At 37.5% G+C, this 14,841-nt stretch overlaps 1 protein-coding gene across 1 annotated transcript in view; it reads right to left on the reverse strand.

Annotated features, from left to right (window-relative positions):
• The window catches only part of LOC107038111 (neural-cadherin), a 184,098-nt gene extending 172,397 nt beyond the window's left edge, over positions 1–11,701 (reverse strand). Inside the window, exons 1-6 of the mRNA XM_029126109.1 lie at positions 10,390–11,701; positions 6,094–6,102; positions 5,718–5,909; positions 5,381–5,627; positions 2,549–2,768; positions 2,180–2,456 (exon numbers count right to left, since the gene is read on the reverse strand). Of these exons, the coding sequence (XP_028981942.1) occupies positions 2,180–2,456; positions 2,549–2,768; positions 5,381–5,627; positions 5,718–5,909; positions 6,094–6,102; positions 10,390–11,701 (2,257 nt within the window). The remainder of the gene's footprint in view (positions 1–2,179; positions 2,457–2,548; positions 2,769–5,380; positions 5,628–5,717; positions 5,910–6,093; positions 6,103–10,389) is intronic.
• Positions 11,702–14,841: the final 3,140 nt, after the last annotated feature.

Below are 14,841 nucleotides of genomic sequence, written 5' to 3' on the forward strand. Positions count from 1 at the left end.
AATCTGTTGCCCTCAAAGCATTCAAATTCCCTTCATCAACTGGGTTTTGTTTCAATCGCGAAATCCAGGGAACTCGGCCAATTCCATTTTCAGGGTATTTTCACTCGTTTTCAACCCATTAAAAAGATTATCCTCTCATTACGCAATTCAACAGTGGAGAAAATCGAATTCATCGGGCTCTCACTGTTAATCGAGTAGAACTCTACATTCTCTTTATGTATGTTATGAAATGTCCACTGGTATTAATTGAGAATTCCAAAATGCAAACATTCGGAAAATTTTGAATGTTTTTTAACTGATGAATAAAATTCTTCCTTTATGCTAATGTGAATTTGAGACCACCCACAGGAATGATCCATTTGCATAACTTCTATTCAAACTCGAGCTTGTTTGTTATAGCATTTTAAACTGTATTTTAAATATAAACAAATTCGTAACGAAGCGTAAAACGGTTGAAATTGATTTTGACTATTGGTCGGTTTTCAATAAATATCTTGGAATCTAAGGCAAATGGCAAAATTTTTATCATAACCTTTTTTATAGAGCGACTTAAGGACTACAAAAAAGGTCTTTATAAAAATTTCGTTATCTCCCTTACATTCGGAGATATTCGGAATTGACTCGAAACGTTTTACCGCTTCGCTAGTGAAATGTTTTTTTTTAAATTGAATAAAGACGTCGTTAGTTAGAAATGAAATTAGAAGAGTAGCTAGGAAATACGGCAGAGAGAACAAGCTTATTAACTTATGTAATAATCTTTTGTTTAAATTAATGAATCGTTCATTTCACTCTGATAGAGAATTTACTCGGAATCACATGATTATTTATTTCGTATAATTGAAAAATTTCTAGTGGAATAAATATCTGAATTTGTTGATTTCCAGTAAAAAATGTTGTTGAAGTGAATAGAGAAATTTTGAGTGGAGAGCTTTAGTCATTTCTGTGAGTGCGATTGAATTAATTTTTTTTTCATTAACAATATTCTCCATTTTTAACTTCATTTTTTAGGTTTTTTTGTGAATGAACTGTCAGTTTGGAGAAGAATCCCATAAGAGTCTCTGTACAAAGTCAATTTTCATTCTTCTCAATCTTTTGCTCAAATTAATTAATTGTTTATTTTATTCTGATCCATTTATTCCATTTGGAATCACTTGATTCTTTATTTTGTATTATTGAAATATTTCCGTTGGAAAAAATCTGTGGGTGATTAATTTCCGGTAAAAATGTTGGAGAAGTGATTGCGGAAATTTTGAGTGGAGAGCTTTAGTCATTTCTCTGCGATGATTGAATTCATTTTTTATTTACAATATTCTCCATTTTTTTGTTAATGAATTATCAGTTTGAAGATGCATCCTACTAGAGCCTCTGTGTAAGGTAAGTTTTATACAGTTATCTCATTTTTCCGAAGCTTGAATTTACTGCAATAGCTTTGACAAAATATAGCACGAAGTAGTATATGTCGATACAAATGCGACGGGTTTTCCACGAGTGTGAAGTTGCCAATCACACGAGCCGAAAAATCCCGTCGCACATGAGTATATATTTTCTCAGTGATGTTACGTTCAACAAGCGCCAAAATGTTCATCATTAAAAATTCAAAATTTTCCAGAAAAGTCGGAAATTGTAAATCTGATTTCAATTAATCTAAGAAAATTCATAAAAATCAGGAACATTGCGGTAAATATAGTCATGATTCTTCAATTAATTGCAAATTCAGTGGCAATCATTCCTTGTATTTTATAAGTGACCCTCGTCACAAAATTTCAAAGTATATTTAATAATAATTTCATGCCAAAAGGCTTCTATTGTGAAACATCCACCTTGTATGTGATTTGGTCTACAAGACCGTTGAAACTAGATTATTTTGGGAAAATAATTTGAAATTTTAGAGAAATAATTAGTTTAATCTGGTTTCAACGTCACAATGGCTACGACGTTTCAAAATGTTTTAGATGTAAAATTCTGTTCGCCCTTAAATGATCTCTGTATCTCAGGGTAAAATAAAAAGCATTCTATCTATCTATATCATTCATTAGAAAAAATCACCTCATCAGAGAAATTAGAACAGAAATTTTCCAAAAATTATGAGTCGAATTGATCCAGATGTGCAAGTCAAGAGTGTTTGCAAAATAAGAGTGGACGTGAGGAGTTAATCAATTTAACCCACACATAATTATACCTTTGTCCTTAGCAGTAACTACAAACTCGTAGTAAGCATTATTATTATCAGCGTCTAATTGTTTGTTGTTGACAATGAGTCCACTGGAATCCACACTGAAGTGATCGTCTGATACGAGATACTCGATATCGGCATTGCTCCCCGAATCCGCATCAGTGGCTTTGACTTTGAGGATACTGGTGCCCAATGGTATGTCCTCATCCACATTATGAGCCTGATAGTCGGGAAGCTCAAACTTCGGTGCATTGTCGTTAACATCAGACACCCTGATGGTCAGCTAAATTACAAGAGATAATGAGCCCATCATTATCAGTTTCTCTCGAGTTGTTCTTAAATACTCTAATCATATTTTACGTTCAATAACTTTACCTCAACTGACGTTGAAAATCCACCGGAATCTTCGGTGGCCGTTACAACGAGGGTATAAACGTGGGGCTGTCGTACATCCTCAAAGTCCAATTCCTTGGCAAGTTTCACGATGCCAGAAGTTGGTCCAATATTGAAAGTTCCAGCGGCCCCCTGACTCTGCGCTTTCAGGGTGTAACGAATTTCACGATCGGCAAAAGACTTGGCTTTGACGGATATAATACTGCAGGAAACAAGTTGCAGAGTTAACATTTATGGTATTAGACTGGCATTTCATGAGGGACTTTCGGACTTTTTTTCATTCATTATTAGATGAAAGAAAAAACAATGGAGAGGAACCACTATTTCCGGGCGATCGAGACTTGTTCTCTTTGAAATGTTTGGTGGATTCCAGAGATTAAACTGGATATCCGCTGTTATCAGTTTGCAATAGTTTACGGGAAATGAATTTCTCGTAATCTATCACACAACAGTTCAGCATTTTTATTGATTTTCTCAACTTCTGACGCAAAAAAAAAATTTCTTGAGGCAAGAAATCTTCACTTTGTTCTAAAATATTCATGTTGAAGTCATGAACACTTCACCGAATGCTTATATTTTTTGACTCATTATGCGGAATTCGTATCCCAAGCACTTTATCCTTAAGAGAAGTGGTATTTGGCACAAGAAATTGGCTTTTTGATATTACGTCGACATTTCCCTCAGTGTGCTTCATTGTTCTAACAAGATACTGAATACATCGACTTCGAAATACTGAAACATTGTTCTTCTGAAGTTGAGTAAACCGCGTCTTATTCTAAGGAAAATGCATGTCGGAACTGGAAGTCCTAGACACTATCCTAAAGTATTCGTGTTCGAGTAAAGAAGACTACCGAATGCTTACATTGTTTGACTCATGATACGGAATTTGTCTTCCAAGCGATTTACCCTTAAGAGAAGAGATATTTGCCTCAAGAAATTAGTTTTGTGATATTACATGCGCATTTCTCTCAGTGTATTTAATTATTCTAGAAGTCGAGTAAACCGCGCCTTAGTTTAAGGAAACTACATGTCGGAGCTAGACTTCCACAACAATCAATACTGAAACAATAACTCAGTGTCTCATTTTAAGTCATTTTCTCATCTTTTGACACAAAAAGAAATGATTTCTTGAGGCAGGAAATTCTCACTTAATCCTAAAATATGCATGTTGAAGTCATGAACACTTCACCGAATCCTTACATTGTTTGACTATTTATAAGGGATTAGTACCCCAAGCAATTTGTCCTTAAGAGAAGAGATATTTGCCTCAAGAAATTAGCTTTGTGATATTACGTCGGTATTTCTCTCAGTGTGCTTCATTGTTCTAAGAAGATGATGAATACACCGACTTCGAAATACTGAAACATTGTTCTTCTGAAGTTAAGTAAACCGCGTCTTGCTATAACGAGAATGCATTTCAAAGCTAGACTTCCACAACAATTAACACTGAAACAATGACTCAGTGTCTCATTTTTAATCGTTTTCTCATCTTTTGATACGAAAAAAACGATTTCTTGAGGCGAGAAATTTTCACTTTATCCTCTATCTATACCGTATAATGGTAACGGACTCAACTGAAGGCAATGCAAAATTATATTGGAGAATTGAAGGGACGAAGTATTGTAATACTTTAGAAATGTGATGTGCACATATCGAAACACACGACGTTCTCTGTAAGGTCGAGGTACACCAGCTATGCTGACTTTCTCAATAAACCGAAACATTGATTGACTGATTATACAGAACTCGTATTCGAAGCAATTTATCTTTAGGAGAAGAGATATTTGGCCCAAGAAATTAGCTTTGTTATATTACATCGCTATTTCTCTCAGTGTACTTAATTGTTCTACCAAGATGATGAATACACCGACTCCGAGTAAAGCGCGCCTCACTCTAAAGAGAAAGCATGTCAGAGCTAGACTGCCACAACAATCAATACTGAAACAATAACTCAGTGTCTCATTTTTAGTCATTCTCTCATCTTTTGACACAAAAAAACGATTTCTTGAGGCAGGAAATTCTCACTTAATCCTAAAATATTCATATCGAAGTCAAGAACACTTCATTGAATCCTTACATTGTTTGACTCATTATACGAAATTAGTATCTCAAGCAATTTGTCTTTACGAGAAGAGTTATTTGGCCCAAGAAATTACATCGATCCCACAAGATCGATGATGATTTTTGATGATTTGAATTGGCTTTGCGAAATTACATTGGTATTTCTCTCAGTGTACTTAATTGTTCTACCAAGATGATGAATACACCGACTTCGAAATACTGAAACATTGTTCTTCTGAAGTCGAGTAAAGCGCGCCTCACTCTAAAGAGAAAGCATGTCAGAGCTAGACTGCCACAACAATCAATACTGAAACAATAACTCAGTGTCTCATTTTTAGTCATTCTCTCATCTTTTGACACAAAAAAACGATTTCTTGAGGCAGGAAATTCTCACTTAATCCTAAAATATTCATGTCGAAGTCAAGAACACTTCATTGAATCCTTACATTGTTTGACTCATTATACGAAATTAGTATCTCAAGCAATTTGTCTTTACGAGAAGAGTTATTTGGCCCAAGAAATTACATCGATCCCACAAGATCGATGATGATTTTTGACGATTTGAATTGACTTTGCGAAATTACATTGGTATTTCTCTCAGTGTACTTAATTGTTCTACCAAGATGATGAGTACACCGACTTCGAAATACTGAAACATTGTTCATCTGAAGTCGAGTAAAGCGCGCCTCACTCTAAGGAGAAAGCATGTCAGAGCTAGACTGCCACAACAATCAATACTGAAACCATACTAACTCAGTGTCTTTCTTCTGGTTCTCCGGTATCTCAGTTTCATAAGTAGGCAGGTAGAACTGCGGCGCCCGTTTCCCCCCGACAATCGATAAACGTTCCTCCGGAGTTGACTGAAAGTGTTTATCGTCGATCCTTCCATTCTGATCCTCCGCTTTCACATACAGCACATACTCCATGTCCAATTGAAAGACATCAGTGCCCCTGGTACGTACCACACCCGAACGTTCGTCGACCTCAAATCGACCGCCAGCTGTTGGACAATTTAAATTATCAATTCGTTAATGAAGTCGTTCCATCTCATCGTGATTAAATCCAATTGTTTTATCGCATTACAACTCACTTCGATCACGAACAATGAAGTAGTGGATATTGTGATCAGTATCTGGATCTCGTGCCTGCAGAGTGAACACGTGGGTGTTGGGTGATGCATTCAACTGTACCACAGCCTGCATCGGCAGTGGCTTGTTTATGAAGTACGGTGGCTCGTCGTTAATGTCCTTGATGTTGATTATCACACGCTGATTGTCGGTGTCTAGAATTTAAATCATCAGTTGAAATCATATCTGTGATTTCCGGGGACTCGTGATTTAATGTTATTGTGTTAGGCTGTCTGTTACTCAAGCTGAGACTTGTAACCAGTGTTTGCTGCTAATGTGTGTCAACTAATGATGGCTCGATTGGCATGCAGTGTGAGGTATTGATTCGTTGCTACTTACATTGAAGCTCTTTTGTTGCCAAGGAGATTTGTGATTTAAAGGGTTGTGATTTTTTGGAAAGAGAAAATCATGGATTAGTTTTGCATTTCTGTACTTTTTTGGTATAACTGGAGGAGATGCAATCCGAGGTGTTCTGAGATTTTTTATTAGATCGTGAAATTACGTTTTTTGAATTGAATAGTGATTTTTTGAATTGATAGTTTAAAATTTCGTCTTCAGGCGGAGATGTTCTCAAACTTTTAACTTTATTTTTACTTTTGGCTCAGACATTTTGTCCAGTCATATCTTCAATTTTGTTATATTTTTTACATTTTTTTGCATTGAATTTTGATTTTAAAAAATTCGTCTTCTGATTAAAATTTTTTTTTTACATTTTTTGAATTGAATATCGATTTAAAAACATTCATCTTCATATGAAGAAGAAAATATCTTCAAACTTCTCTGTTCTTTTTAATTTTTGGCTCAGACGACCCGTCTAGTTATGCCTCACAGGTTTTAAATTTTTTTTTACATTTTTTGAATTGAATATTGACTTCAAAAAATTCATCTTCGTATGAAGAAAACGATATCTTCAAACGTTTCCATTTATTTTAACTTTTGGCTCAGCCGATCTGCCCAGTTATACCTGAAATTTATTCTAGTCTAAATATATTTTCGCAATTTAGAGATTCAGTGGAATAACGTTATAAGTAGATTACCCAAATTGAGGGCAGACATGCGATGGTGAAATAATTTTGGCGATTTTTGTCATTCAGAAAACGAGAAAAATATTCTCTCCGGAGAAAATTTCCGGTGAGTTATCAGCTAAAAAGCCGATGCCACTGAGGAGTTATTGCTTGTTTCGATAAAACATCAAATTTGATTTATTTCTCGACGATGAATCGAGAGCGTGACATGGAGAACGTAATCCGAAGAATGACATCCACGTCTGGTTCAATTTTTTTGCGCCTCTGTTTGTAACTCAATTTTCGTGAAATGGCACCAGAGTTTTGGGACTTTGGATGTTTCTTATTGGAGTTATCTGAGTGGGATTGATTTCAAAGTGTCGGGGTGGGAGGATAAATTTAGGATTTAGATTGGCGGCCGGATGTCCGTATCTAGGCTGGCTGGATGTAAGTGCCAATCGGTATGACTGCGGGGGTTCGACGGAGTGGTTTGTATTTTATTCGTGTATTTATAGCCAGTGGAGGTGAATGTGCACTGAAATTTAATGGAAATGGGAATCAATGGATATCAATTATTGTCGGCGAGGGTTTGATTATTGATTCTTGGTAATAATTATTGCGAAAATCGGTGTAATGCGGTCGAGACGGGGAAAAAGTTTTGGAAATATCTTGTGAGTGATCACAAATAAGAATTTTAATAATATTTATCGAGAATAATAAAGAAGTATCACGAAAAAAAAAATACTCGAATGGAGGACGGGTGTTTCAATTCGAGGATGATTATTTCGTGTCAGTCCGGGTTGTACCAAGCGCGCTCAAGTGGAATATAAGGGTCAGACACTAAGTGTAAGAATATAAGGGTCAAAAAGTGGAGGTTAAAAAATGAGGGCCGGAATATTAGAGTCAAAAACTGAGGGCCTGAATGTAAAGGTGAAGGAATGAGGGTCAGAATGTTAGGGTTAAAAAAAGAGGGTCAGAATATTAGGATAAAAAAATTAGGGTCAGAATATAAAAGTAAAAAAAGTGGGTGTCAGGCAATGAGGGTCATATAAGGGCTAAGAACGGGGATCAAGCATAATATACGACTTATATTTAGACCCTCATTACCTGACACCCACTTTTTTTACTTTTATATTCTGACCTTAATGTTTTGACCCTAATATTCTGACCCTCATTTTTCAACCTCCACTTTTTGACCCTTATATTCTGACACTTAGTGTTTGACCCGTATATTACAGTTAAGAGGGCTTGCTATAACCCGGACTGATACAAAACAATCATCTTCGAATTGAAATACCCATCCCCCAATTGAGTACAAAATAAATTTTGTCAAGAAAACTTTTCAATTCACATTATTGCAAAAAGCTTTTATAACAAAGTTGAGAAATTTTTCTTGCCACTGGACAACTTCCATCATTATATTCTATATTACGTGTCCACGAAAAGAATAGAAATTCTCACCACAATTAAGTCATAAATTGACAAAGAAATCACATCTATCATTGCCATAATTACTGGAAAAAAAGTCATCGTATATCTCGGAGGAGAACCTTTTCCTTCAAAGTGAGACAAAAAGTATTGACAAAAGAGTTGAAAAAGTTTCCTCGTTATTGCACAATTTCCATCGTGATATTTCATACTTTGTGTCCACTTAAAATGCAAAAATTCTGCTCCGTTATGACAGAGAAAAAACTATCGTAAAAAATCCTTTTTGCAATTTAGACGTCGCTTGCATTTTCGTAATCCCGTGCACAGAGACTGAGTCACGTTAAAAAAACGGCGAAAAAAAAGTTCCCTCTTTGTTGATGGAACATGGTTGTCATTTTTCGGGTTAATTCGTTTAACCGCTGATGCCCGGGATCTCCCTCTAGTGAGGCGACAAGTCAAAGCTTATTGCGCGTAGAATTCAATGGTGAATGAAAAAAGGGGTAACGACAATTTTGCTTTAATTAAAATTTCTGTCCAGTGTCACAAAAGCATATGAAAGTACCTTCGTTCCACTTGTTTTGCGAAATAAAGGAAACTTTTTGAATTCTCTCATAAACTCGAGGAGTTCATTACAATCAATAGAATTAAAAGTTACTTAACTCCAGTACTTTCCAACTTATATTTTCCGGAGAGCAACGAAATAATCAAAATAGGAAAAAATAGGGACAACTCGAGTGAAAAGAATTCTCACCAAGTGATAAACTTATTGCGTAATTCCACTGAACTCTTGCAAAGACCTAGAATGAAGCCCACAGCCGTAGAAATGAAATTAAAATGAAACTAAAATGCTCTTGTATCCTTTTGTGTAAATTAAAATAATACCGTCGTTGAATCGACATGGATAAGCGTCTGGATAGAGGAGACACCAAGAGTCTGTCAAGGTCCCCCGGAAAAGTAGAAGACACCGTTAAGAATCCAGAAAATAAAAGAAAACATAAAACGAGGAAAAAATTGATAAATTGAATAACTGATTTTCCCATTCTTGATTCAAGTTCAGATTGTACTAAAATTTAACTCATAATATTTTTCATTCGAAAAAAATCGAAAAATATTCGAAGTTATTCTTCACAAAGGAAAAGTTTCTAGTGTTCTAATCAAATGAAGTGGAAAATCAACCTGAAAATCTGGAAAATTATGATAATATTAAATTTAAGACATTTCTGTTCACAAATTAATCTATTCATGTTTCAAGTTTGCATCAAAATATTTCTATAATCCTATCTCAATGTACTTCATAGCTTCACAGTTACCGGAATTGTATCATTTAACATTTTTACTCGATTAATATTGAATCAATGTCTTCCTGATATCCTTTTCACTTGAAATAAGTAGTTTTTTTATGCTCAAGTTCAGAGATTTTCTCATTCTCATAACAAAGCACGTCAAAATCATGAATTTTTCAAAATAAGTAGCGTTGATTTGAAAATTAGAAACTTTTCGTCTCTGTGTTATCCTTCCGAAAACATTCTTCATTCTCAATTTTTTTTCCTGAATCCCCCATTTCTCATTTGATTTATATTTCAAATAAGATTTTCTTGATTCAATGACCCCAAGTCCTTGAATAACTACCCTGAGAGAAAAAATGAACTCTGCCGAAAAGCTATATGTTCCATGTGAAAATATTTGTGGACTTCCGCATGAAAAGCGACCACTTTGTCGATTCTAGTTTCCGAGATATTGACGTTTTGCCTCAGAATCTCCCATTTATACCAATGTTAAATTGTTTCTTTCATCTTCTCCACCAACGTCATTCTTGATCCTATGAGGATCATTTTGGGCTTGAAATATGCGGAATGTTATCAATATTATCAGAGTACACATAACTCCACATCAACAAAGTGGTCCCTTTTCATGCGGATGTTCACATTCGATGGAGTGGAACATATTTACTTGAGGGAACATATGTACTCGATAAAATAACGAATGTATTTACCCAGAAGCCATATAAATATCTTACGAGAGCAATTACTACTGCGAAAATTATCATGTTTTGGTGGAAGCTTTCTTTTTTGTCCAGAAGGCAAAAGCTCTCTTCACGGAAACAATTTTTCGGCAGAACTCCTTTTTTCTCCCACTGCAGTTCGCTTCCCCCAATTCCCTCTCCTCAACATCCCCAACCAACCCCCGAATAAAACCTCCTTACTCTGATTAGTAATCGTAACCCAAAAGTCGATAGTCTTCTCTGGCCCGAGTTCCTCGTAATCCCACTTCTGCCTAACCTTGACGGACCCATTAGTCATAACCGTGACCCACTGGTTCTCGTCCCTGATCTTGTAAGCCTCCTTCTCGGTCTCCTTCTCCAGCGAGAACACGATCTTCCCCTCGACATCGCCCTCGGACTCCAGGAACTCGACTTTCTTAGTGGGCCTGACGGCCCTCGTGACCCTCCTCTTCTGAATCCTGTGGACCTCCGGCTCCCTGACAACGGGCTCAGTAGTCAGAAACTTGACGACAACCCTCGCCGGTCTCAGCGTGCTCCTGCTGGGCGTCCTCAGATCGTGAGCGTCAATCATCACCTCGAGCTCGCTGTCCTCATCCACCCCGGCATCAGGCTCGCCAGCAAGCAGCATTTCCCCAGTTTGTGGTACGATAATGATCACATTCGTCGGTGTAATCAACTTATAAGCTACCCTATCCCCGTCAGCGTCCTTAGCAGACACTCTCCCAATCGTGGCAAACCTCTTCCACTTGGGCGCCCCATCCTTCTCAAGTGTCTCTATGTTCATCGGCCGCAACTCGAAACTATACTCCTCCCGATCAAACTCCGGACTGTTATCATTCTCATCCAGAACATTAACCACCCCACTGATCTTGGAAGTACTTATGTAATTGGCGTCGGATGCATGAATGATCACTGTATACACTTTCCTTACTTCGCGGTCCAGAGGTTTAGATGTTACCACTCGCACCCCCTGACTGGGTCTCTTGAGGGTGAGATTAAAGCCAGTCTCCGTGGATGTTTCCTCGGTCAGGGCAAATGCACGCTCACCAGAATCATCTGGCAGTATTGTGTAATGCACGGGGAAACTTCCGTGAGCGTGTAATACTGGAAATTCATCGACTACAGTGCCGGCTGGTGCATTCTCAATCACTTCACCATCTCCCAACTCCTCGTGGGAAAATGTCAGCATGTTGCCACGGTTTATTACGAACAAATGTACATCGTGGATTTCTGTTCTGTTCAGTAACTCCTCGAGGACGAGGAGGTTCACTGGCTTGTTGACTAGGGGTGTTAGATCAGAGGTTGTCATCACCATGCCGTTATCAAGGACTGTGAAGTACTTGGAGAAACCCGTCTCGAGTAAGTGGTAGTTCGAGGCGTGTCTCCTGTCGTGTTTCAACTGCATCACTTCGAAGCCGGGGTATACGTCGTGGGGCACCACTGATACTTTGGCATTTGTTGGTGACGTGACTATTGTCACTAGCAGAATCACTCCCACGATTGTATGCCACATTTTGCCGGTTGTTACCTAACCACGGGGGGAGCCGGTACTAGAGCATGGGTGCCAATCAGTTCTGTAACAGATAAATGGAGTTGTGATTAATTATTTGGGCGATCTGTCGGGGGAGAGGGGATGGGGGAGGTTATTTATCGAGGGTTTTGGCTTTCGAATTGATTATGCCAAGGAATCATTCTCTTGACAGAAGAATTCATTTTTTTACATTGAAAAAAAAAGTTGAATTGTGCGATAATTATGCTACATATGATTTTAAATGCACACCCTTAATTATTTTTCAATTTTTGCAAATTTGAGACAAAGAGTTTCTCTTACGCAAAATTCTTTGAAATAATTCTAAATGTTAATAATTGTCAATGGAGTTCATTCAATATATCATATGTAGCATCATCATCCCATAGTTAACAGAATTATAATATTTCGAGATGGATTTGGAGCGTCTGGGAATGATCGGTCTGGAGACGTACTCTCTTACAAACATAAATCCTTTTCGCCAAAAAATAATTCCTTGGAAACAGTAATTTTTTTCCCAGTACACGGAGAAAAAGGTTCAGTAAAAATTAAGGAACTCACAATTCGCGTGACGGTATCGTAATTTTTCACAGGAGATTCAGATAAAAATTACGGAACGCTCTAGAAAAATTCCGTGGCGGTTCCGTAAAATTTCCTACAACCACATTTCGCTCTGGAATTACGGAAAAGATGTCATTTTTATTGAATATTTCCCTCCGTGTATATCCTTCAAAATAAAAAAAAATCTGTGTGAATGTTCAACCACAGAACTTAAACATGACATCGACCAACAAGTGCGTTAAAACAAATCCAACCTTTCTAAACCTTCTCACATTCCTTCCGTCAAATTAATCCCATTGGCCCGAGACATAACCCACCACATCGACCGTGAAAATGTTCGAGATGTATTTCTCCGCAAACATCTGGACATGGAGTGTTCATAAAACAGCACCACTGACCCCAGTCCAGACGAGCCCCACTGATGGTCATTGCCAAGTGACAATAGCCCCCTGCGGGCCCCATATCTACTGGGTCCCATATAGACACCAACTATATTGTCACCACCGGAAGCAACAACCGTCGCGTACAGATTCACGTATTGTTATTTAGTAACCCCTCCCAGTTGCCATTTGATTTCATTCTCGCCTCGAGTTACTGTGACGTCTGTCTTTATCTTGCGGCAATTGGACCGGACGTGAGATCACCCGCGGGTCGTTTAAACCTCATGAGAGAGAACGGAAAGGGTCGGAAAAAAAATATACAGGAGGAAAAAACTGAGTTGTTGAGGCTGTTGTGATAATCGTCATAACCAGGCGTTTAAGATGCCATCGAGGGGCAGAGGGTAAGCAGATGCCGGAGGGGGCGGGGGAGACTGGAGGGAAATTATATTCAAGTCCCGTAGAAACACGACACCTAATCCGCATCTTGAAGCGTATTAAGTAACTGCCTTCAGCTGGCACAAGCCGGAGGCAAGCCGTCGAGTTTTATATCGAAAAACGATACATTGAGGGCACATCGTGACTTGTTGAGATGCAGATATTTTGTTTCAGGTTTTTTTGTGAGAGTCCGATGCAAATTTATGGAAATGGAGGTTGAGGGGGGGTTTTGGGATTTGTTGGAGGGGAAATGGAGCAACTCCATTTGTTGAACATTTGGTTTTTGCATTGGGGGGGGATAGAAAATGTTGATGAACTGCGTTTATTATTCTTGATAATTGAAATTAATGGGATGAATATTAAATTATTAATGATATTGGGATATATAGAAAGTGACATTTCATGGTGGGAAGAGTATTCTTTGACTCGTAGCAATTTTTAGGAGAGGGACATTGAATGCGATTCCGGCGGAAAAGAGTCATGACATTTCAGGTTTGAGAATATCCACGTACACTGTTAGAAATTCTTTGAAATTTCATGGAAGATATTATGGCAAATCTCATGAGGGTGATATTGAATCGGATTTAGAGATAAAATTGTTATGAAATTTCAAGTTTTATGTAGAATTCATGGAAATTCATGAGTTTTCAGTGGAAGTGAAATGGAAATTTCACAACCTGATTGAATTTTTAGTGGAACATGAATATTCAGGAACAAAATGGCATGGATTGTCAATGTTTTCCTGAATTTTCCGGATTTTTCTGAATTTTCACAGAATAATTGAACTGAAAATGAAGTATTTTATTGATTTCCAGATAATTTGAACAGGAAATCAATGGAATATTTGATTTTCCAGTAACAAAATTTTCTAAAATTTCAGTAGAACTTGAAAACGATAAAAATTTTTAGAATTTGGCACGGAAAATTCAGTGTAAGTTGACATAGTATGAAAGATAGCGTTCGCAACTTGTGGGAAAAGTGTTCTTTGACTGGCGGGATGGTAGCACTTGCCTTTACAATTGCAATTTCATGGACAGACTACTAATTTTCAGGAAAGTGATACGGAATGCGATTTAGACGGAAAAGAACCATAAAATTTCAGATTTCACAGAAAATTCAATGAAATTCCAAATTTTCGATCAGCATTAACACGATAGTTCGTTAACGTATTTGAATTTTCAATAAAAACATGAATATTCTGTGCCAAATTACACAGAACTTACAAGTAATGAAAAATTTAAGAATTTATGCTTATGAACTTCTGAATTTTTAATTACGAAACTCTTTGAAGATTCAGTGGCACCAAAGTGTGATAAAAAATGTTCTGCACTTTTCTGCACTTGCATGGAAATATACTATATTCCCGAGTCGAGGATTTGGTTCTGATTGGACGTACACAGGTCTTTCAAGATCTCTCGAGACCTAGATGGACCTGGTAAGTCCTAATCAGTTCTGCGACGTACTTTTCCAGAGACCATTCGAATCCTCAGTTCTTTTCGGTCCTGAGAAGTCCTCCTCGATGCTACCGAGAACGCGTGATTTTACAAGCGGGTGAAGGGGAAGGCATGTATGCGGACGGTTGAAATTTGTAGCCAACGAGGAGACAGGGTTGCAGAATATATTTTAGCCACCCTCATCTCCCCGTTTGCAGGCGGTGTTTAAATAAAAAATAGTGAACGTTGATTCTGTATTTATTGACCCCCTGATGCCAATGAAACCCTCGGAGGTGACAGAAATGGGGAAAAAAAA

This window comes from Diachasma alloeum, unplaced genomic scaffold, assembly GCF_001412515.2.
Source record: "Diachasma alloeum isolate Michigan unplaced genomic scaffold, Dall2.0 Dall_scaffold_00277, whole genome shotgun sequence".
In the NCBI taxonomy this organism is placed as follows: Eukaryota; Metazoa; Arthropoda; class Insecta; order Hymenoptera; family Braconidae; genus Diachasma; species Diachasma alloeum.